Source organism: Carcharodon carcharias, chromosome 7, assembly GCF_017639515.1.
Source record: "Carcharodon carcharias isolate sCarCar2 chromosome 7, sCarCar2.pri, whole genome shotgun sequence".
Classification (NCBI taxonomy): domain Eukaryota; kingdom Metazoa; phylum Chordata; class Chondrichthyes; order Lamniformes; family Lamnidae; genus Carcharodon; species Carcharodon carcharias.
Window position 1 is genome coordinate 130,389,918 of NC_054473.1, and position 25,563 is coordinate 130,415,480.

The 25,563-nt window shown below is 40.4% G+C and overlaps 1 protein-coding gene across 4 annotated transcripts in view; it reads right to left on the reverse strand.

Annotated features, from left to right (window-relative positions):
* Positions 1–23,003, reverse strand: part of ctcf (CCCTC-binding factor (zinc finger protein)) — a 50,045-nt gene extending 27,042 nt beyond the window's left edge. Inside the window, exons 1-4 of one of the 4 annotated variants that reach the window (XM_041191922.1) lie at positions 22,816–23,003; positions 15,274–16,038; positions 12,810–12,980; positions 5,898–6,031 (exon numbers count right to left, since the gene is read on the reverse strand). In XM_041191922.1, coding sequence (XP_041047856.1) covers positions 5,898–6,031; positions 12,810–12,980; positions 15,274–16,033 — 1,065 coding nt within the window. In that variant the 5' untranslated portion in view covers positions 16,034–16,038; positions 22,816–23,003. Of the gene's footprint in view, positions 1–5,897; positions 6,032–12,809; positions 12,981–15,273; positions 16,039–20,678; positions 20,807–21,542; positions 21,718–22,815 lie in introns of those variants that run through there. The other 3 variants (XM_041191923.1, XM_041191921.1, XM_041191920.1) reach the window with 3 other exon arrangements.
* Between the last annotated feature and the right edge of the window lie 2,560 nt (positions 23,004–25,563).

The following is a 25,563-nucleotide window of genomic DNA, read 5'->3' on the forward strand; positions in this document are numbered from 1 at the left end:
ATTTTTAAAATGGTCCAATATAGATAATTAACACAAATTAAGCTCAATGTTGACATGAGTAGTGACAAGTGGCCTCCATAAGCATTTAAACTGGCTTTCAGAACATTTACTCAAATCCAAGATGACTTTTTTCTAAACATATGACCCTAATATAAATAGGATTCATTCCCTGCTACTTCTATTATGTGGTCAATACATTCACCTCATTTTTAAGTATTCATTAAGTATTGCACATGTCAAGGAACATTAGATTGGGAAATTCCTTTGCAATCTACCTCATTCTTTGATGTAGCCTCCACACCAACAAATACTTTTATCCAAATGGTGGGTAAAACCACAGAAAAATGCCCAGCTATCATGCAGTCTAACTCAATCCACGTTAACCTGCACTAGTTATTTTAATAACAAACAAGGAGTTGACAGAACAAAGCAAGTATGCAAAAAAGTTTATTAATGAAATACTAATCATAAATATACTGCAGATGCTGGAAATCGAAATAAGAACGCAGGTCTAGCAGCATCTGTGGAAAGAGAAAGAGTTAATGGTTCAACTCAATGACCAATCAGAACTGGGAAAAGTCCAAGATGTAATAAGTAAAGGTTTTAAGTCAATAAGCAGGGGAGACAGGGAAGAAATAGAGATGAAATAGAGACTGAGAAACTGGGAGAATGGAATAAAGTCCTTACAGGAACTAGGGATGGGAAGAAGCGTAGTCAAGGTAGCTGTAGGAGTCAGTGTGCTTATAGTTAATACTGGTTGATAGCCTATCCCCAAAATTGGAGACTGAGAAGTCAAAGAAGGGAAGAAAAGAAAAGCAATAGGCCTCTGGTCAAGGAAGAAGCAGAAAGCTTTCCGGCCATTTTGGTGGGGGATGGAGTTGCAGAGGGATTGGATGCCCTTGGCAAGAAGGAAACTGTTAGGATCAGGAAACTGCTAAGGTGACAGAGAGCATCATAGATGTAGGTGGGAAAGAGACTGGACAAGCGGAGAAAAAAAAGGTCATGATAGGAACAAATCAATTCCATGGAGCAGGAATAGGCTGAAACGATGCGTCTATCAGGGCACTCCCATTTGTGGATGTTGGGAAGGTGCTGTTTGTTCCAGCTTGGAGGACTTGGAGGTTGGAGGCTGGGAAGAGAAGATCTTCAGAGATGAGGTCAGAGTCCTGGAAACAATGGCTCGACTCAGTGGTAGGGTCAAGGTATGGTGGGGCAGGGAGGGAATGTGTGAGTTGGCATTTAGCCTTTGCTAGATCAAGATCGATGTGCCAAATAAGAACAGTATTACCCTGATGGTGCTTGATGACAATGTTAGAGTTGGACCCATGAGAACAAATGCCACTACTTCAGAGGAAGACAGGTTAGAGGAGCTAAGGGAAGCAGGGAAACTGAAATGGCGACCTCTTGCTGACTGTTCTCAATGAAAAGATCTAGAGACGGTAAGAGGCCAGAGAGCGGGGTCCAGCTCAAAGGAGAATAATGGAGATGGGTAAACAGGTTCACTGTGCAAGAAGGAAGACTCCTGGCCAAAGAACTGGGCACTGAGGCAAAGGTGTTGGTAGAAGAATCCAGTTTCGTACTGAGCTCAAATTTCACTGAAGTGCAGGCGTAAGGGAATGATGCTTTGGCCTCTGAGGGTCAGAGAGGGGAAGGTCAGAGAGTATTGCGAACACACAGCAAAGGATGACAATGGGAGGAGGAGTGGGGTCAGATGAAGTGAAGGAGAGGGAGAACCCAGAGGAGTGTTGACAACCACGTGCATGAAGTTGCTTAGATGGGCAGTCACCTTTGGTTCTACTTAGTGCTTTAGGTTTTTCTATAAACTAAATTACACATTCAAAAAATGAAACTTGTAGGGGTGGACGCTGTCAGATGGTTCCCTGAGCAAAGTCGTTTGGCAGAATGCCTCATCGCCAGAACTTTCAAACAAGCACCAAGACGTAGCTTGGCCAGTGGTGAGAAAGGCTGTCCCGCAGATTGTTCTTACATGCCCAAAGTCTCACTCCATTCACAAGTTGCCCTCATGGCAGCAATGGTGGGGAAGAAACCGTTATCCACCTCCTTGTGAAATGTGTCTATACAAAAAAGGTCTGGAGAGAGATGAAGAGGTTTTTGTTGAGGTTCACTCCAAGCAGCTCTGTGACATAGGACTCTATGCTCTATCGGCTGTTCCCAAAGACACACACCGAGACAAACTTCAACTGTAGGTGCAGGATCGTCACCTCAGTGAAAGTCGCTCTTTGGTCTGTCCTAAGCTTGCTGGTCTTCTAGTGCAAAGTATTGTCCTTGACCAAGTGTTGCAGACTGGCACATTCCAAGGTCCAGGACTTAAGTGGTGAGGAACGCACTAAAGTTTGGGGCAGCCGCTGCAGAGGCACAATGGGGAAAGATTGCTGTCAAAGACCTTTCAGCCATAATGCATCGAGGGGCTGGGAATTGTATTGACACTCCCTCGGGCTGTATGACTCACATTGAATGTATGCAGTGAATATTACATGTATCAGAATTATATTGAAGCACTTCAAAAGTTTAACATGATCTATGTAGACAACTTGAATATCATTTCACTTTCTGTAACAACCATTTTGAAATGCTTGTAATGTTCCTTTGATTGTATTGTAGCACCTCAGGGTGCAACATGGCCTATGTAGAAAACTTGAATAATATTGCACTGTGATGGCCATTTTGAAATGTTTTGTAATGTTCTTTCAGATATTTTATGAATGAAGTATATCTTTGCAAAAACAGTAGCACACTAACTAGCTTCAGCTTATCGTATAGGTAGCGTCAGGGAGGCTAGGAGATTCTAGCAGCATAAGTATCAAACTGGATCCCATTCTGACAGAAACAGTGTGAGGGTGTTTGTTTTATACACCAAAGACAGAACAATCCGAACAGGAGGCAGCATGCTACAAACAGGGCAAGCAATAGCAAGGTCAGGGTCATGTGTGCAAACAGAATGTCTGTGTTGTTCTTCACTACTCTCGCCTCTTCAACACCTTCCCCATCTTAAAACACAACTCTTTAATCAAGCTATTGGTTATCCCTTCTAATATGCCCTACTTTGACACATGTCTTTTTAAAAAATATTTTCCTGCTGTGAAGAACCTTGCATGTTTTTCTGGAACAAAGATCAAGGCAAGCTTCAAGAATTGTATCTAATCTTTCTGCTGGACATCTGACAGCTTTCTGTGAACACAGACTTCAATACATTCAGACACCTTGTACTTAGCACCTTTAATGCAGTACAATGTGCTAAGAAATGCCACAGGAGCATTACCAAACACCATTTGCCATTCTCAAGAACAGTGAGGAATGGGTAATAAATATTGGCCTAGCCAGCGATGCCACATCCCACAAATGAAAAACATGTGACACCAAATCACATAAGGAGGCATTAGGTAGATTACTAAACATTTAGTCAAAGAGACAAGTTTTAAGGAGCATCCTAAAAGAGGAAATAGGTAAAAAGGCGGGGAGGGAATTTCAGGGCATTGGAAATTGATGGCACAGCCACCAATGGTAGAGTGATTAAGACTGGGGATGCCCACAAGGCCAGAATTCGTGGAGTGCAGATATCTGAGGATTGTAGGAGTTTATGGAGACAGGGAGAGGCAAGGACTTGGAGGGGTTTGAAAACAAGAAAGAGAATTTTAAAACATACACTACTCAACCTTAAGTCAACACTGGACAGCAAGTGCAGGGGTGATGGATAAACTGGAATTGGTGCGAGTTGGGATGTGGGAAGCAGTTTTGGATGACCTCAAGCTTATGGAGGGTGGAAGCTGGCCAGGGGTATCTTAGAATAGTCAAATCTAGAAGTAACAAAGGCACAGATGAGGGATTCAGATGAGCGGTGGCTGGGGCAGAGTCAGGCAATGCTATGGAGGTGGAAGTAGTTGGGACTTGCTGATGAAGCACACATGTGGTTGGAAGTTCATCTCAGGATCAAATGTGACATGAAGATTGCAGACAGTCTGGTTCAGCTTCAGACAGTTGCCAGGGAGAGGGATGGAGTCTGCGGCTAGGAAACAGTTTGTGCTAGGAACTGAAGACAATGGCTTTAGTCTTCTCAATATTTAGTTGGAGAAAACTTCTGTTAATTCAGTGCTAGCTGTCAGATAAGGTGTATTGACAGTGGAACAGTGGCATAATTGAAATAGATTGCGTAGAGGTTGAGGTGGGTGGCGTCAACACAGGTGTAAAACCTGGTGCTGCACTTTCTGATGATATCCCCAGGGACAGCATGTATATGGAAAAAAGGAGGGGACTAAGGACAGGAGATAAAGGTACCCCTGAAGTAACTGTCCAGAAAAGGGAAGAGATAATATCCAGGTGATTTTCTGGCTATGACTGGATAGATATGAATAGAACTAGGAGAACATCATCCTACCTGACTGGGCGACAGTGGGGAGGGGCTGGAAGAGGATGGTGTGATCAATCATGTCAAAGATTGCAGACAAATTAAAAAGGACAAGGTGATCAGTCACAAAAAAAATTATTTTGTAACTTCACAAAGAGCCATTTTGAGGTCATGCCAGGTATTCAAATATGGGATTCCAGGGAAGGTGGAGGTCAAGGATGGTTTTTTGGAGGGATGATGACTGCAGATTTGAAAGAGAAGGATATGGTACCCGAGGAGAACAAACTGTTGACATCAAGTAACATGGGGACCAGGAAGGGAAGTTGCATGGTCAGCGGTTCAGTAGGAACAGAGTTGAAGCATATTAGCTAAACACACATTTTCTTTAAAGACTTTCCATTTTCTGAGAAGTTAGCGCTTGTGGTAGGGCAGAAGGTGTGTCAGGACTGCTGGAGGTGTTCAATGCTAAGGAAATCCTTATTTAAGTGCAAAAGTTGGGGTTAAACCGTGACACGGACCTGTATTTTCTCCCTCCTTACGACTGACAAATCCAAAGTGTTTTGCTTGCAATATAAGTTTGTCAATAAATATCAAGCCAGTTGCATTTGCAGTTGTTTTTCCCTCATTTCTTGACCTTTCTTTTGCATGAATCTCTGAAGTGTTTTACATCGTACACTATTTTTACTTCCTTCTGTCCCTTTAAATTTCTGATTTTTCTCACTCATTTGTCTGTTACACCTTCCTTACTGACCAACACAGGCTATTAGGGTCAGGGTCCAAACAATTCTAATTTAAAATTTTCATGCAGATGTTTAAGTTTTCTCCTCAACTCCAGCAACCCCATATCTCTACCTCAACGCAATAACCCCATCCCCATTTGCCTGAATCCCACCTCATGCATCATTCCCACCTTCTCCTTAATCACACCGCTGGTCAGGGTTTCAGCCATACTCTGGAAACTCGTTACTACATTGTCCCTCTCTTCCAGCAACATCCCAGTAAAATCAGCGAATGGAATATCTGATAAGACCTATAAGCAGCTGTAATCAGCTCTGCTGCATCATTGCCCAGGTGGTAGAATTTACTCCATATTGTCATGGCCTAGATCAACTGAGTCATTTTCTGATAGTGCTCAGATTTCTTGGATAAATTGTTGATCAAAATTCCATAGTTTATGGAAGGTGCAACGCAGAAAGCATTGCAATAATAGTCTAGAGGTAAATGGACTGAGGTATGGATGAAGGTAAGCAATGTTAGAGGCAGAAGTAGGTGGTTCTGGTTAGGAGAGGATATGTGGCAATCAGCTCACACAAGCATGCAAAAGACTTGTCCAGCAGTACAATTACATGCCCCTGCACGAATGTTTCAAAAACAAAAAGAATCCAGTCGGCATTTCTAGCTGACATTAAATGTCAGATTTTAATTTCACATTCCTATGAATTTACCTCTAATAAATTTAACCTCATGCTGGTGTTTGCTACCACTTCTTAAAATTAATATAAATGCTATTATTCTTTAACATTTCATTTCTTACCTCCACACTAGCATAGTCACACATAGAGCACTTGAATGGCTTCTCATGGGTGTGTTTGTAACGACGATGCCTCACCAACTCCCCACTGGTCACAAATGCCATGTCACAATCAGGACACTTGTGTGGTTTAGTACCTACAAAGTTTACAAAGATGGTATTAACTCTCATTTCATATTTGTGTAAGTTTGGTGTTGAGTGGCACAGTCTAGTTTTATGCTATATTAGATTCCAATTTTAGAAACATTCAAACTATTAATCACGCATGGTTTATATGAAGTGACAGTTTCAAAACAATCACCATTTTTCATATCAGAAAACTACCCCCCCTCCACCCCCCAAACGACCAAACTCATTTAAAATGACCCACGATTTGAAAAATGAACCTTGTTTATGAACTTCAAATTCACACTTGCGATTGCATTTATAATGTAATGGAACATACTGATTCCAATTTGGAACATCTTTAACTTTTTTTTCTAAAATAAAGAGCAATAATTAAAATATGAAGGAAGAGTCAATCAATACCTGCAAAAATAAGGAGGTTGCATGACTTTTACGATTTTGTTCACTTTGAAAAAAAGGATGTGTTCTGTTGAGTGAGGTTCAAATCCTTTTTTTTTCTTTACCCCAGATGGATAGCAGCACAAGAAACTCCAGGCGCTAATCCCAGGGAGAACCTCACAGGCTTGTCGACACCTGCTTTCTGTTCTCAAACCCCACTCCCCCCCCCATGCTCTCTCCAGAAAATTTCCCATGACCCCCAGATCACCTTCAGGTATTTTCCAGAGTTCTTAAGATAGTATGACAAAGGCAGATTGTCTGCAAATTACCAGACCTGACCAGTTAGGGATTTGAGCAACGATGCAGCACTCTCCTTTTAATTCATACTTGAGCATTTATAACACAGACTGTTCCATGCTCTCTCTTCCCCTGACATGCAGAAAAGAACTAGACAGAAGAAAGAACTGAACAGGCTGGTTTTATGTCTCAGTGCCACGAAAGGAAATATCACATTCAATACTTCAGCACTCAAAAATACACAAGTTACCAACACCTGGGAGGGTGAAAGAAATTCTATTTCCACTATAGCGGCAGGAAGACCCAAGCAATTTTCAGGCTTGGGTCTCTCCAGGGAACCGTAGACAGTAAATGGACACACTGCTGTAGCCTGGCCTTCTCTTTGACAAGAAAAATGTCAGTCAGCTGTAACATGCACCCAAGCTGTAGTTAATGCCTGTGTGGGATGGGCAAATGTGGGACTGAATGCCTGGTCAATCAACAGGCCAGCAGCAGTCCTGAATGTGTGTGTGGAGCCTCCTCTACTGTGCCTTGCTGCATGAGGCAACACTATTCCACTGCTTTATATCCAACAGATCATGCTCAGGCCTGCTTCTATAAAAAAGTTCATTTATATGAAGAGATTGTTAGCTTAACTTATAAATCCTTAACAAGAAAACTGGCTAGATGCAATGGGCACTGACAACCCACTCTAATTGGATGTCAATCTAGCATTCAGAGATCAGAACTCTAATCTCTGCTCACGGGGTTGTCTAGAGTGGTGCTCAAATCCATAACCTTCTGACTAGGATGCAGAAAGTCAAGGTCAACAACCTGTGCTTCCTGGCCCCACAAGAATCTCTTAAAAAACTTATCCATTCAGAGAGGACTCTAACTTCCTCAACACCTGGAGAAAATGGAATCAGCATGCAACATACATGCTCTGCCATTCCTCCATAAAAATTGCAAGCAAGTGGTATAGATTTTCCTCTTTTCAGTCACCCATTATTCAAATGAGAGTCAGCTGGCAGTTGAAAATCTCCTCGGTTCTTCTACATTTACGATAATTTGAGAGCTATGGATATCGCTATGTTGAACATCCATTGGGCTGAAAATCCGCTGCTGTAATCACTGAATTGTACTGATAGTGTTTCACCTTCATCTCCTTTGTTAGGCCATTGTTGATCCAAATTTATACCATCAGTAAACTAGAACCTGCTAATTGCTAGTGAACGAAGAGGGTGTCCAATAATCAGAAAAAATTTAGTCATATTTCCACCACCCTTACACTAGCCAATATAAAAACCCTGAAGTTGGAATTCCATTCAAGGATTCTACTAAAAATGTCCTGTACAATTGCACCCAGGACACCAGGTTCTGTAGCGAACATAATTTGATTACTTTTCCCAAATGCTAGAATTATTTCATACTATGCAAATAATTACAATCTTTAGATGAAACAAAAATGGCAAGAAAGAAAATTCTGGAATGAAATCTGGGTTGCAGGTTTTGTTAGTGAGAATTTTAAGAGGATGGGAATCTTGAAAAAACTCTTTGGACAAAATATGTTTGAATTTTTTTATTTATTTCTCAGTTGTCAATTTTTGTATCTCAAACCCAAGATCATTCTCATGGATGAGTCACAATTTGAGGCAAGCTTCAAATTTGTCTAGTCTTGAGATCTAGGTAAGCTTTTTCTAATGGTTTCATGTAAACAAACAGCAAAATGCCATTTGGTAATTAGTTTACGTATTGGATGAACATAACGTCGATGTTCAATGTGGTATAATATCTCACCAGATCTTGATTGAAGTTTAAATTAGACATCAGCCATAGCTCAGTGGTTGCCCTTGTGCAGGAAGGCTCAAGCCAAATGTCAGAAATAGAGCAGTATCTCAGCTGGCACTACAGTTCAGCAAAGGAAGTGATCTACTGCCAGAGGTTGCTGTTTTTCCAGAGCTGGGTAACAGTTATTCTTCAACTAGCTTCACAAACAGTTTAAGTAGTCAATTATTTCATTGCTATTTGTGGGACCCTCTTGCCTCCAAATTGGTTACCTTGCCTGTCTACCAGGTAATGGGCTATTTTAGATCTCAATATGTAATTAGACAGGATTAATTAATGACCTTATACTAAAGGATTCTCTAAATAAGGGTGATCATAACATGTTAGAATTTCACCTTCAGTTTTTGGGTGAGAAATTTGGGCCTGAAACTAATGTCTTAAACTTAAATAAAGGCAATTACAAGGGTATGAAGACAGAGATGGCTAAAGCGAAATGGGAAAATAGGTTAAGTAGTAATTTGGTAGAAGCAATGGCAAACATGTAGGGAGATATTTCAGAACTCCCAACAAAATATATTCCATTGAGGAAGAAAGACTCTACGAGAAGGATGCATCATCCATGGCTAAGGAAGTTACGGTGGCATAAAATTGAAAGAAAAGGCGTACAATATTGCAAGGATCAGTGGTAAGCCAGAAGATTGGGAAAATCTTAGAAACCAGAAAAGGAGGATGACTAAACAATAATTGGAAATTGAGAAAAAAAACTAGCAATAAATATAAAAATAGACAATAAAATCTTCTACAAGTATATAAAAAAGGAAAAGAGTAGCTAAAGTCCATTAAAGGGTGAGGCTGGGGAATTAATAATAGGAAACAAAGAAAAGGCAGAGACCTTGAACAAGTATTTTGTATCTGTCCTTACAGTGAAAGGCACAACAAGCATCTCAAGAATAGTAGAAAAGCAGAGGACAAAAGGGAGGGAGAAACTTCAAACAATCACAAGAGAAAAAGCACTCGGAAAACTAAAGGGGCTAAAGGCTGACAAGTCCTCTGGGCCTTATAGTTTGCATAGGGTCTTAAAAAGTCATACATACATACAATGCAGCACACAGGAGAAGGTCGTTTGGCTCATCAAGTACATGACAGCTCTCTGGGTTCAGTCAGTGCCATCCCTCTGCTCTACTCCTGTAACCCTAAAAGTTTATTTGGCTCAAGTAAACATCCAATTTCCTTTGAGATCATTGATTGTTCGGCTGCAGAGATAGTGGATGCATTAGTTGTAATTTTCCAAAATTCCTCTGATTCTGGAAGGTCCCAGCAGATTGGAAAACTACAAATGTAACACCACCAAGGGAGGGAGACAGAAAGCAGGAAACTATGGGCCAGTTAGTCTATCATCTGTCATTGGGAAAATGCTAGAATCTGAGAGAGTACAAAGGAGATTCACAAAAATGGTTCCCAGGACGAAGAACTGTAGCTATGAGGATAGATTGGAGGGGTTGGGACTGTTTTCTTGAAGAAAAGGCGGTTGAGAGACTTGATAGGGGTATTCTAGATCCCAAGGGGTATGGATAGGGTAAATTGTGAAAAACTGTTCCCACTCGAGAGAACATCAAGAACTAGAAGGTACAGATTCAAAATAATTGGCAAAAGGAGTAAATGTGATGTGAGGAACATTGTTTTCACCCAGAAGGTGGTTGGAGTCTGGAACAAACTTACTGAGAGGGTGGTGGAGGCAGGTTCGATCAAGGTATTCAAATGGGAATTGGTTTGCTACCTAATGTGCAAGTTTACAGGGATAAGACAGGGGAGTGGGACCAGGTGGAATGCTCTTTCAGAGAGCCAGTGCAGACTTGATGGGCCAAATAGCCTCCTTCTGCACTGTAAAGATACTGTGAAACTGAGGTAGAAGCAGGACATTTAGAAAAGCATAATACAATCAGACAGAGTCAAAATGGTTTTGTGAAAGGGAAATGTTTGACAAGTTTAGAGTTCTTTCAGCATGTAACAAGCAGGGTGGATTAACGGATACCAGTAGATGTAATGTATTTGGATTTCAAAAGGCACTTGATAAGATGTCACATAAGAGGTTATTGCACAAGATATTGGGAGTGATATATTAGCATGAATAAAGGATTAGCTAACTAATAGGAAACACAGTTGGGATAAATGAGTCATCTGTAGATTGGCAAACTGCAACCAGTGTGGTGCCACAGGGGTCAGTGCTGGGATTTTAATTGTAAGATTTGGATGAGGGGACAGATTGTATTGTAGCCACATTTGCTGACAATACTAAGACAGGTAGGAAAGCAAGTTACGAGGGTGCAGCAAAGAGGTTAAGTGGGTTAGCAAAAATTGGCAAATAAGAGTATAATGTGGGAGAATGTGAAGAATAGAAAAGCAGATTATTATTTAAAAGGAAAGAGACTGTAGCATGCTATAGTACAGAAGGAGCTGGGTATCCTTGTACCTGAATCAAAAAGTTAGTATTCGGGTACATCAGGGAATTAAGGCAGCAAATAAATATTGGCCTTTATTGCAAGGGAGATAGGGTATGAAAGGAGGGAAGTCTTGATACAATCATACCGGCCATTGGTTAGACCGCATCTAGAGTATTAAGTACAATTTTGGTTTCCTTACTTGAGGGATATACTTGCATTGGAAACAGTTCAGAGACAGTTCACTAGACTGATTGCTGGGGTGAAGAGGTTGTCATATGAGGAAAGGTTGAGCAGTTTGGGCCTTTAGTCATTGGAGTTTAGAAGAATGAGAGGTGATCTTATTTTAACATATCATATTTTGAGAGGCTGGACAGAGTAGATGCTGAGAGGATGTCTCCCCCATGGGAGAACCTAGAACTAAGGGGCACTGTTTAAAAATAAGGCACCTCCCATTTAAGACAGAGATGAGGAGGAATCTCTTTTCTTATAGGGTCCTTAGTCTTTGGAATTCTCTTACCCAGACAGCAGTGGAGGTGGGATCATTAAATATATTCAAAGTTGAGTTAGATTTTAGATTGACAACAGAAGCAAGGGTTATGGGGGACAGGGAGGAAATTGGAGTTATGGCCACAATCAGCTCAGATGATAGAGCAGGCTCAATGGCCTACACCTGCTCTTACTCTTATGATCACAATCCAAAAGTGACTGTGAAGCATGTTGAGATGATTCTAGGTCATGGAAAGGCACCATAGAAATGCACAAACAACAGAATGAAGAAGTGAACAATTGAAAAGTGATATAATCTACGTTAAAATTTAAAATGCTGACAGTCTTTTAACAACTTCCAATAGTCACAGTTTGATGAATGCTTTACTGTCCACATTCATTATGAGTATTCCTCATGTCTGTCATCAAACAATTGTTATAACAGGCCTCCATCCAGTAGGTGGCATTGTCAGCTTAGGTTTTTACATCACAATCTCCTCTGTCCTGCCGCAGCAAAAGACCTCCATGCAAGTTCCTAATTTTTACAACCATTTTTAGAAATTATGTTTTATTTTGAATTAACACAAAGTAGATTGAAGCTCTTTATTTACACATCACCACAGTGAAGCTAATTTTTATTCCCTCTGTCAGGCAGATACACAGTGGTGGCAAAACTTATTTCCCTCCTTTTCCACCACACGATCTGGCTACCACTACAATTTTGAGACACCTTTTATACTAGATACATTGAGCCCAGAAAATTGGGACCCTATGATGTAAATAGCACCCAGGTGCAAATCTGGGGTCTCCCTTGGGCGCACAAACCCGGCATAAATGTATTTAAAATGGCTGCTTCAAAAATGGAATTAGCAAGTGTTTTTAGAAGTGATTTTTGTAGAGCTGGGAGAATCATGGGCACACCTTCTAGCTTGACAGAAGTAGCTCTGCTCATTGGGTCTTTCAGTGTCACCCAAGGAAATTCTTCAACTTGGCTCTTTGGAAGAGCCCCTATTGATGACCTATCTACGCACAAAAAAAGAGCTCGGAAATCTCACTGACATGTTAGTAAGAACTGGTTCTTGCTGGTGTCATTGGACAAGCAGCAGGCTGGTCCACCCACACAAGTTGAAAACTGGCCCCAGTATGAATCTCAAGTGACATTCCCATTTCTGCCTGCACATGAAGAAGTACAAACGTTGATTTGTACTAAATAAAAATAGTTTTGAATGGAACATGTTTTGGTGGCAAGAATTACATGTAATCTTTGCAGCTACCGAACAAAAGATAAATCTAACTTAATTATTTAAATTTTTTAATTTTGAAGGAAATTTTAAAATATTGCATTCAGGACACACCAAAGAGTATTTTGACATTTCAACTATTTTATATCCTAACATATCACATTTTCAGTTGCTTATGTTACCTGTGTGCGTGTTGAGATGGTTTCTCAGAAGCGTAACTGTTCGAAAAGCTCTCCCACAAAGGTGACACTTGTGTGGTCGCTCATCAGTGTGGCTTTTCATGTGGCGGTCTAGGTTAGAACGTCGGGGACAAGTATAGCTACACAATTCACACTGGAATGTTTTCTTTACTCCTAAAATAAAATCAAACATGACAATTGAAAATCTATTTTCTGCCACAAGCATTGTTGTGATCCCCAAGACACAGAAAATTTCTACACGTACAACATACTATCCATGTTTTCCCCCAGACCTAAAATTCAATGACTAATAAGGTTGTAATATCTATTTGGAATTGAGTTCCTTCAAAAAGTAAGGCGGAACATTTTTACAGCACATTGAACTTGTACACAACTGTATATTTCTCTACTGTACAGTAAAGCCCAAAACAAAGAGACAGTTACAAAAGCGAAGATTATAATGCTTTCTCACAGGAAAATAAATCATCCAAGAAACAAGACTGAAAATTTCATTGTGATCCATTCCCCTCAAGTTATCAATATGGCTCCATTTGCATTGGAAGTTAGTTATAGAAACATGGAAAACTCAATTTGCAGTTATCTCTATCAAAATAGCTAACAGTTTAAAAGAGGTGAATCTATTATTTATACATATTATTTATTGCTAGTGACATTAATAAACACTTGACCAAGCTACTATTCTGCCACAGTTAAAACATTGCCTGCATTCCAACAGTAGACAGAGGAACATCATGAGTTCATCTGTTATTGCCAGTAGTAATTTCCAGCTTCCATGAGGTTTAATCACATCACTAAGATCCTGATCTTCATAGCTCTACTGTGGGAAGGCAAAGTTGCCAGAAGCATCACCTCTGGGCTGCTCTTATCTTCAATGCAGGAGTGAGAGCAAGTCACCTACCAGTCTGACTGCATAGCCTAAAGGCCACGAAAAAAACCCAGCCTCACCCTGTTTCAGATTTACCCTTCACCAAAAGAAAATCTGGATTACATACACAACTGTTCAGTTATAAAATAACAAAATATTTGGATCATGGAGGTGATATAGCTTAAAACATTTTTTTGTGCAACACTTTTTTTGGTAGGGTTTTTGAAAAACTAAACCAGGGCACACAAGGGCAGTTAAGTCAGCCCATCACAATTCCAACAGATATAGGGAAATTGATAAGTCTCCTCACATACCCTTTTCTCCACTCATCAACACACATGAAAATTACTATTTCAGGGTTGGGTTTTCCCACAGTTTTATCAATTGCACTATGCACTGTCAACAAGCAAGGTCATTTATCTATGTAAGGTTGTGTTCTTCAAAACAATAAGTTGGTGTCCTAACAACAGGATTGTCATATTCCGACTCACAATTCTGAACTGGTCACCCAGGCTACCCAAGTTGAATTATAGGAGAGGCAAGACAAGTTATATGCTTTTGAATCATCTAGCAACATATTCAACTACAATAATGGTATACTACTTATAAATTTCAGGTCGATAAAAAGGCCAGGGGTGGGGGGGTTTGGAGAAAAAGAGACTTATGAGGTCGAAAATATCCTGCAATGTCTATGTGGAGGGAAGAAGATTTACGTAGAAGATACTATTTAAATATAAGATTCACAGCTCAACTTAAGCACTGTAGTTTTAAAAGATCGTATGCCACGATGGAGACCAGGGTCATATCCACCAATCTCATCAAAGCAATGATGCTGTAACAATTCACCTAACTGAAAGAAAGATGAACGTTTATATGTTGCTTCATCATGTCTCTCAGAAACAGCCCCGATATTTTGTGGTAATAAGTTACTTTGAAGTAAAGTGATGGTTGATGGTTACATATGCAAACAAGCATGGGTATGGAAGAAAGGAAGGAAAAAAATAAGCTGCTATGCATAGTCTAATCACTATCTATTACAACAACACCCCTCCCACCAAACATTTCCGACTCTTCCATTGCCACATTACTCAGCTTGGCAACTGAAAACAGCAGAAACCAGTTAACTATAATGCAGAATTTTATTCTAAAGCTTTACAGCTGAGGAATGAGAACCATATAATTTAAAGCTCACTTTAGCAATTGACATGCATCAGTGATGACCAAGTCAAGACTGGTCTCAGATAAGATGGTCAAATAGCCCCCACTTACTATTCAGGTTAACATAACATCAGTCACTTGGCAACACAGAGGTCATTGTATATGGAACTGTATCAAAACATGAATACTGCTTTCAGGGGAAAATGGGATGTTACTGAGATAGGGAGAATTACAGAGAGAGTGAGAAAGAGAGAGAGAAAAGAGTATTCCATTCACCATCCAGTGACCTAGTTACAAGAAGAAAATAACTAAAAAAGTGACCATTAAAGCTTCATTCATTTTAAGCATCATCTGGACTTTGCTATCTACGAATTGTAATTCTACATATTAAGTTTGGGGTGAAATACAGCAGTGTTACCATACCTTTCTTTTTAATCTTCATTGGTTTTGGAGGCTTCATGGTGCCAACTGCTTTCTCTACATTAACCTCTGAAAGTAAACCTTCCTGTTGTTCCTCTTCAAAATCATATACGGACAAGTCAACATCTTTGGAATCATCCACCTTGTAGCGCAGTTTGTTCTTTTTCTTTTTGACTTTTTTGACTGGTGGCTGATAATCAGGATCTTTCTGCCAAGCGGCAGAAGCATCCTCGTCCTCACGCACTTCTATTGCCCCGTCTTCTACCGTCTCCACTTCACCATTGGCGCCTACTTTCACAACCTGAAAACCTTCTGGTAGGGGAAGGGTGTGACAGATTACAGGATCACCTTCCTGAAGTTCATCTTTGGGAGCTTCATTCTCATAGTTTCCTTGCAGTTCATCAATGCTGCTTTGGGCTACCTGCACTAGCTGCAGCTCACCAAGGTTTATTGGCTGCTCTTCCATATTCACCACCTGCAGTGTGATAATCTGTGTGTCATCTACAGTGTCTGACTCGTGAGCCGCACCCTCTATTGGTTGCTTCATTTGTAGTAGTGTAGGGTCCAATGGCTGCATCATCACCACTTGCATGTTGCTGTTCATATCTTGTGCTGCTACCTCAGTACCATCTGATTCTTTCTGCTGCCCATCGGCATCTTCTGGTTGCCCACCTTCACGTCGTCTTTGATAAGTTTTGTGCTCTTTGACCTTCGTAAACATTTCAGACTCCTCCACAGCTACATTATCCGACTCAGTCGCCATGGCAACTGAAATTTAAACAGAAAACAGTTAGCTGTAGTGCAGAATTTTGTTTAATGTTTTGCAGCTTACAAATCAGGATCATATCATTTAAAACCAGACATCTGTTTTTCAAATCATTCAATAAAACTGCATTAAAAAGCTTGCAACCAGTAAACTTTCATGGATGTTGATATAATCTGATATTAGGGATAATACTTCTAATCATTAGCAAAAACAATAGAAAAACAATACTGGCATCATAACAGTATTTGTCATTGCTGTACTCCCCCTTTTCCCTTCTTTGAAAGGAAGGCAGGCAAGAGAACTGCAACAGGAAGAAATCAGATATTTGGCAAATTGTCATCTTAATAGGAAGCATAACTGACAAGGAAATAGAAAAGGTGGCAGAAAAGTTAGAAATGGGACTTTTTATTTTATTTTAAAATCAATAACTGGCTTCATGAAAAACCATTTTTAAACTAAATTCCGGGTTAACAAAAATCTTATACAATAACCAGTCACACAATGGCCCATCTAGCTGCATTAGAGACATAAAATCTGACATTTAAAAACTATCCATTGCAATGTTTGTAAGTTGTTCTCAGTAATTAATGTTCAACTACAGAATGAGACAATATAGAAGATAGCCATTCAGCCCATTTGCAATGACTCTTTGACAGAGCTATCCTGTTAGTGTCACTCCCCTGCTCTTACCACCCTACCCATGTCATTATTGAATCTGCTTCCACCACCCTCTGAGACATTCCAAATCAGAATGGCTCATGCAAAAACTGATTCATCATGTCACTTCCAGTTCTTTTGCCAATTACCTTAAACTTGTGTTTGCAGATTACTGACCATTGTGCCGCTAGAAACAATTTCTCCTTTTCTTCCCCCAAAATATGCTTCATTCGTAAAATTTATAGAAGTACATTAAATGGCCATTCAAAGTTGACATTACATAAAAGTGAAAAATAAATCAGTTTCTTCCAATACTGTCACTCACTACATTTACAATTATAGTCAATAATTACATTGTTCATTACATAATGCCCCCTGACATATATAGTTGAAAAGCCTTAGATCATGGCCTTTACCTGTTGCGCCTTTGCGGCAGCTGCGCCAAACTTCTGTGCATTCCTCAGCAGGTAATTTTGGACCTTGGAAACAATTTATCCTTATTTACTCTTAAAAAAATCTTTCATGACTTTGAACAACTCTATGAAATCTCCTCTTAACCTTCTCTGCTCTAAGGATAACTATTCCAACTTTGTCAGTCTATCTACCTACGTGAAGTCCTTTGTCACTATTATCATTACAGTAGATTTCTTTTGCGCTCTCTATAAGTACCTTGACACCTTTCCTAAAATGTGGTGCCAAGAATTGAACACCATTCCAGCGGAGGCTTCACCACTGTTTTATAAAGGTTTAACTTAATTTCCTTGCTTTTGCACTCTATGCAACTATTGATGAATCCAAGAATCCCATGTGCTTTTTTTCCCAAAAGCATCCTTCTCAATTTCCCCTACCACCTTTAAATATTTGTGTACATAAAGTCCTAGGTCTCTGTTCCAGCACACCGATTAATTTCATATTGGCTCTCCACAATCTTCCTACCAAAATCTTTGAAGCATGTCAAACATGTTTTGCCTTGAACAAATTTGTGCTTTCATTTATCAACATACGCTTTTCCAACTGCCAATTCATTTTGTCCCAAATTATTGCTTAAGTTTCTCATTGACATTAGGCTGATTAACCTGTAGTTGCATGGTTTACTCCTCTCTTTAAAAAAAAAACAGGGTTGTTAACATCTGCAATCCACCAATCCTCTGGCACCACCTTCATACCTAAGGAGGACTGGAAAATTTTGGCCAGAGTCCCTTTTCCACCCTTTTTTCTATACCCTAGCACTGCATTCCATCTGGACCAGATAACTTTTCTACTTTAAAGGCTACCGATCTTTTAAGTATATCTGCTTTATCTAATTTTATCCTATCCAATATCACTACTGCCTCCTCTGCAGCATCCTCTTCTCTAGTGAAGCCAAATGCAAAGTGCTCATTTAATACCTCAGCCATGCCCTGCTGCCACAAGATGATCTCCTTTTTATTTCTCATCAGCCCCACTCTGCCTTTGACTACCTTTTCACTATTTATGTGCTTATAAGATTTGAGTTCCCTTTAATGTAAGTAACTAATCCATTCTCTTGCTCTCTGCCCCACTCACTGCCTTTAAATTTCTGTACTTTCTACACTCAGCTTAGTTCTTTTAAACGTTATTTTTGACGCAAGTCTCCTTTCTCAGTCTGATTTTAACCTCCATATCTTTTAAGTCATCCAGGGAGCTCTGGTTTTGGATGCCCTTCCTTTCCCCCTCATGGGAACTTATCTGTTTTGTGCTTGAACCACCTCCTCTTTGAAGGCCTCCCATTGTTTAATTATTGTTCTACCTACCAATTTTGATTCCAATCCACCTGAGCAGATCACTTTTAAACCTCGCTGAAGTTAGCTGCCCTGCTCCCCTCCATGCCCCCACCAAAGTAAAAAAACACACTTTAATTTATGAAATAGCACAGGGTGGTCAAATTCAAAAAGATATGACCTGCTGATGTAGCAAAATTTCTTCCCCAGATATTAGGGCAAAAGAAATCAATAAAAATACTTGTAACTGCGAAGCTCCCCACCAAATAGAAAGTGTCATACATTGAACATGATTTTCAAATTCCACAGAACAAAGGCAATTGCAAAAAATTGAGTTATAAAAACAAAACTTATAGCAGGTTTTCTAACAGTGCAGTGAATTAAATAAAAACTTCATAGCCATTTTGAATATCAAGGTTAGTAGTTTACCTTTATGCAAGATAATTTTTCCTGTAAAACATTTCCCATGGATCCATTCATTTTATTAACCAAATGAAATAATACAAGAATGATCTTAGAAAAATGTAACTCCACATTATCAATTTTTAGAAATCATATAGCAGTTACCACTATTTGGCCTTCCAATCAAAATGAATTCTGCATCTATACCTGCAGATTGCAAAGATTGAAATTGAAAACCTGATTTATAAACACATCCTTAACCACCCCCCCACCCTCAATATACTATATACTTTCTGAAGGTCAATGAGAAAGAAACAGTTCTATTTCCTCCTCATATTCACAAGTCAGTTCTGATGAAGACCAATCTGTCCACTTGATTTCATCCTTCCAGCATACCAATCCTACCCTTTCCGCTACTAGACTATAGTTGTATCTTAAATGGAGTTTGGTGCCCTGTCTTCAACTATCATTTATTACAGCATATTCCAGCTGATAACCACTCACTCTAAAGAATATACTTCCTATCTGCTCTGAACTTAACTCTTCAGAACCTTGAACTTGGGCATTGATTTGCTGTACTATTATCTTTGAAAGTATTTTTTGGGTTTACTTCCCCCCCCACCCCCCACCATTATCATTCTTATATAAAGGTCTTCAAAGTAATAATTCTGGTCAAAGGTGAACAGCTTATCCATTTCCTCCTCATAGCTCATTTTTCTAACTGGTGATCAGTCTCATTACTCTCCTCTGCATTAAGAAATGGTTGCCTGCTTTTTAAGTTTCAACCAAAAAGATGTGCAAGACTGCAGGTGCAGCTACAAAACTGTGGTTTCAACAGATCTCCTGGGATTTGACCTGACTCCCTGCTCGCTTTGTTTATTTCAGCACCATTATGCTTTTTGCATGCTTGGTGACAAGTCAGCCAACCCCTAGATATCTCAATTTCCCTTTTGGAAAGTTCTATCCCAGCCAAGAACTAGGGGTGCCTATTTTTCCTCTCAGTATAAAAAGTACTTACTTTGAATGTGCAAATATCGGAATTTATTTGCCACCATAAGTCAAGCATAAATCTCAGTCTATTTGTAAAATCTTGGTTACTACATGAGACCATGGTCATTCTCCCACTCACTTATTCCCTCTCTCAAGCTTAGTGTCATATACAAATGTAATCACTCTGCACATAAAGATAAACAGCAGCTGGGTGTTCAGCTCTTGCCCTGAGAGTACAGCTGATCATTCAGGTCTTTCACCCACATGCAGTTCTCAGCTGGAAACTTGAATTCAGTCAACCATATCCCAAAGTAGCTTTAAATAATTCTGTTCTCTTGTAATACTAGAGTTCAGTAAAATCAAGAATTCACTGAGGCGAATTCACCCTTACTTGTCCAATTCTAGGTCACTATTTCATGTTTTAGGAATTAAAACCAAAAAAACATGCACTCAGCTACTATGTTGTAACCAAGTATACTATGCCTTAATGACTAGTCAGCAATTCTACAGTAACCTACCGTACCATTTCCCATCAACTGTTCATCACTTGCACAAAGCCATTATTCTATTATGACATTAAAGATCCCTTTCCTCATGCATTTACCAAAAAAATAACAGAATTATAAGACGACAGAGTGGCAGATCTGATTAGCATACTGTCCTTGCACTTCTGCAACCAGGGTTAAAACCTAACCATAGATCACACTCTTGCTAACTTTGTGAAATAGGTCCATGTGAGTCTTATGTAAGTGAATCAACAGCACAAAACTGCTCATTATTTGAAAAGATTGGCAATATTCAGTCAAGAATGAACAGCAGGAAAAATGCACAATGGTATGGTACAAAAAGCTCACCTGACATCGGGGTTAAGGCAAATTCCTTGGTATTGCAAAATAAAACTTGCATCGTATCAGGCCTGCCTTCTGTGACCAATAGGGAAAAGGTATTCCATTCCTAAGCATCAATATTCCTCACTTTAATGAGGATATAAATCACTTAACATTGGCACCCTCCCATGAATACAAGATTGTCATCTCAGCATATCCTGTTCTCATGCATGTGATTATAGCTTTACAATTCTGCCCAGGTATCCATTATTTATCAAATATTTTCTTAAAAATACAAGCTTCGTGAAATTGGGTAACATATGTTAACTGTGTCTTCCTGACCACCAAAAGCCTGACTTGCATACAGGTAGTTACATCAGATGTACGACAACAGGATTAACATTAAACCAGTCCCTTCAGCTGACGTGGAGGAGATTTAACCATAGAATTTTTGAATAATCCAGTTTTCTTTTCAAATAATAAAACAATATAAATTCTTCAAAATTTGCAAATAATTGCAGAATTTCACTAAACCCACTCCGAGATAAATAAAGTAAGATACTGTACTAAACCTGCAGGCAGTGATGTCTGTCATCAGGTCACAATTAATAGATGGACCCAATGTCCCACTAATATCGTCCACAAATTGTAAAAAGGGGTAAACAACATAGCAAATTTGACAATGAAACAGCTGCCAAAATTACATTTTGCTCATTTTCAGTTGATAGTCAAACTACACTTTTAGTTCTACAAATACATCAAGATTCGAATTCAAAAACTCCAAAATAACGATCCAGATCTTCTTTACTAGTGTTTGTGTCTCAATGCAGGGCTATGCATTAAAGTACAAGCTGCAAAACAAAAAAAAGACCACGTCCTACCCATACTCACCACGATAATTTTTCTCAAAGTGGGTGGAACGTCCACTCGAGACATCAAAAAGCAACCTTAAGGAGTTACAAAAGTTCGTTGACGGCAACAGTGGCTGTTTTTTTTTAAACTCAAATTCAGTAAAGTGCCATCGTTCTAAGAAGTGCAGACAAGTCTGGTTGTTTTAAAACCATGATTACTGCAATGCAATCTCAAAATTTGGATTTGAATAGGCCTTTTATATTTGTAATAGTTGAAGACACAAACATTTAAGGTAAATGCAAGTTTGAGCTAATTTTAAAATAAGTTACGTCCACCAGACTCGGCCGCAAACCCATTTAAAACATGGAATGATTTCTGCATGATGACAGTTTACCGTAGTTGTTATTAACGTAAAATATTTACGAGCCATTATGACCATATCTTATTTTTATTGAAGCGCTGGGTTTGGATTCTAGCAAATTTGCTTAGGTTAGGCTTAATACCGAGACGACAGTCAGGCCACATTCTATATGCTACTTCCTTTTCAAAGACACTTGACATATTACATTTGCAAATGATGCAGTCGTTTATCTGGTATGATTCATTTTAAAACTCAAAGTTTTGTGGAAAGTAGTTAGTTCAGATGGGTGGGGGGGAAGTGAAAAAAGATTTTTTTTTTTAAAATCCTGCCGCCGATCGGTTCCCACTGCCTACTGGATTAAGATTGCAAAGCTTCATTAAAAATGTGTCCGGTTTGCTTAAAATGGCGACGGGATGGGGAGGGCGAGAAAGATATCTTTCCATCCCGCCCCCACCCCCACCCCCATCTCCCGTTAGAAATAACCCGCCACTTTGCCCTGCCGCCTGCGATCAGCCCGGTTATAGAGGGAGCTCTTTGCAATTTACTGCCACCGAGCGGGCCCTTGCCATTAGACAGAGAGAGGGAGACACTGGGGGAAGGCGCTGCTGGAGTGGCTGCAGTCGGGGGAGCCGAGCCGCGAACAAAGAGGAAAGGCCCGGCCTCGCCTCCCGCACACCAGGAACCAGCCCCGGGGAGTAAAGAGCCGCCGGGCCGCCCCTCCCCCAGCGGGCCCTCGGACAGCGAGGTGAATTTTATTTTTTTTGGCCGGCGGTTTGGGGGTCTTTCTTTAGCTGCAGGATTGCAAGCTTTTTTTTTCCCCGAGTATTTTTTTTTCTGTCTGAATATAACGATAGAGGGAGACAAACACACCCAGCGCCGACAAGCCCCATCGTGACACCTAGAGGCGGCACAAAGGACCTGCATTTGGCCCCTCTAACCGCTCTCACTTACATTTTTACCGTCTTTTCTTGCAGGAAAAGTCCCTCTCGGTGTCTCCCGGTGCCTGCGTGAGGTGCCCGGCTACCCGAAACACCCTGAAAGCGCGGCGCCAATCGGTTAAAACGTTCCCATTAGAGCAGGGAAAAGAAAATGGCGGCACCCGCTCTGACTGCGCATGCTCGGCAGCGCCACAACTGTGGGGACATGCGCGGGGCACTGTGGGTAGAGGGCAGAAAACGCGCGAACTTCTATTTTCAAAATGAAACGGTTTAAACGGTCGCCAACGGAAACGAGGGCGCCGTGGCCGGGCCAAGAGCCCCCCCTCCCCCGACCCGGACATGACGTCCACAGGGACAACATGGCGCCTCCTTCGGCATGATTCAGCAATTACAAGGCCGTGGATTCCCAATCATACCTGTTATACCTGCAGTGGCAGACCTATCAGGTTATCTCGTACTGCTGTCCTGTAATTTATTTTAATGCATTTGAAACAAATTTCAATTCTGAAATTAAAGCCAACATAACAACTGCTGGAAATACAAATAAAAAGTCTATCAGCATCTGAAAAGAAATGAGGATCATCCTTGGACAGAGGCGCTGAGGGGTCTCTACCTTAAAACATTAATTTGGAGGGACATATTCCTGGCGATTTCATCGCTGCCCCCACATCCCAGTCAAAGAAATCTTTTATTCCCATCTCCAATATTCTAACTAATAAAGATAAAAAACTGGAGAAATGGCCAAACACACGGTAGGTGAATTTAATGCAGAGGTTTATGAAATGAAGCATTTTGGTAGGAAGATCGAGGAATGGCAATATATACTACATGCTATAATTCTGAGGTGCAGGAACATAGATGGTGAGAGCGTGTGTACACAAACAGAAGGTGGCATGATAAATTGAGAAACTTGTTCAAAAAGCATAAGCATCTTCGTTTTTATAAACGGAGTCAGAGTACAAAAGCAAAGACGTTATGTTATACCTTGACAAATTGCTGGTAAGGCCCTAGCTAGAATATTGTGCCCAACAATGGGCACCAAAGTTTTGGAAGGATGTTAAGGACTTAGGGAGATGCAGAGGAGGTTTACTTGAATTGTACCATGGATGGGAGACTTCAGTCGCCTGGAAAGATGACAGAGGCTGAGGTTAAAAACAAAGAGAATATTTAAAATCATGAAGGGCTTTAACAAAGCAAATTTTAAAAACTTTTGACAATGGCAGAAGGGTCAGTAATCGAAGGACACAGATTTAAGAATATTGGTGAAAGAAGCAAAGGTGAAATAAGGAGACAACTTTATGTGCAGTAAGTTTGTTATGATCTGAAATGCACTGCCTGAAAGGGTGATGGAAGAAAATTCAACAGCAAGTTGATGTCCAAATGCAGTAAGACCTGGACAATATCCAGGCTTGGGCTGACAAGCGGCAAGTAACATTTGCGCCACACAATGACCATCTCCAACAAGAGAGAATCTAAACATTGCACCTTGACATTCAATAGCATTACCATCGCTGAATCCCCCATTATCAACATCTTGGAGGTTACTATTGACCAGAAACTGAACTGGCCTAACCATATAATACTGTGGGTAAAAAAGAGCAGGTCAGAGGCTAGGAAGCTTGTGGCGAAAAACTCACCTGACTCCCCGAAGCCTGTCCACAAGGCACAAGTCAGGAGCATGATGGAATACTCTCCACTAAGTGCAGCTCCAACAACAGTCAAGAAGCTTGACACCATCCAGGACAAAGCAGCCTGCTCGATTGGCATCACATCCACAAACATTCACTCTCTCCATCACCAACGCACAGTGGCAGCAGTGTGTACTATCTATAAGATGCACTGCAGGAAATCACCAAATTTCCTTAGACAGCACCTTCCAAACCCACAACCACTACCAACTAGTAGGACAAGGCCAGCAGACACATGGGAACATCAACACCTGTTGTGACAGTTCGCCCCCCCACCCCCTCTCCAGCCACTCACCATCCTGACTTGGAAATATAAAAATATCATCATTCCTTCACTGTCGCTGACTCAAAACCCTGGAACTCCCTAACAGCACCGTGGGTGTACCTACACCACTTAGACTGCAGCGGTTCAAGAAGGCAGCTTACCACCATCACCTCAAAGGCAATTAGGGATGGCCAATAAATGATGTCCTAGCCAGTGACGCCCACATACAGTCAATGCATTGAAAAAAAAAAATTCTGCTTTTTGACTTTTAAAAGGGAGTTGGATGAATATTTGAAGGGGAAAATTGGTAGGGCTATGGGGAATGAGCAGCAGAGTGGGACTGAGTGGATAGATCTATCAAAGACCCTGCACAGGTACATTGAGTAATTATCATTCTATGATAAAGTGCTCAAAGAAAATGTTAAAAAAAGCACAGTTTCTCACAATGCCCCTATGAGTTTCTCCTATGTTACTTGTAGAAGCATCCAAGAAATTAATCATTAATTCCTGGAAACTCCAGGACAATCCTGAACAAATGTATATTTTCTCTAAAACAAAAATACCTGGAAAAACTCAGCAGGTCTGGCAGCATCTGTGGAGAGGAGCATAGTTATCGTTTCAAGTCTGCATGACTCTTCAACAGAACTGAGGAAAAAAAGAAAAGGGGTGAAATATAAGCTGGTTTAAGGGTGGGGGGGGGAACAAGAAGAGCTGGATAGAGGGCCAGTGATAGGTGGAGATAACCAAAAGATGTCACAGACAAAAGGACAAAGAGGTGCTGAAGGTGGTGATATTATCTAAAGAAACG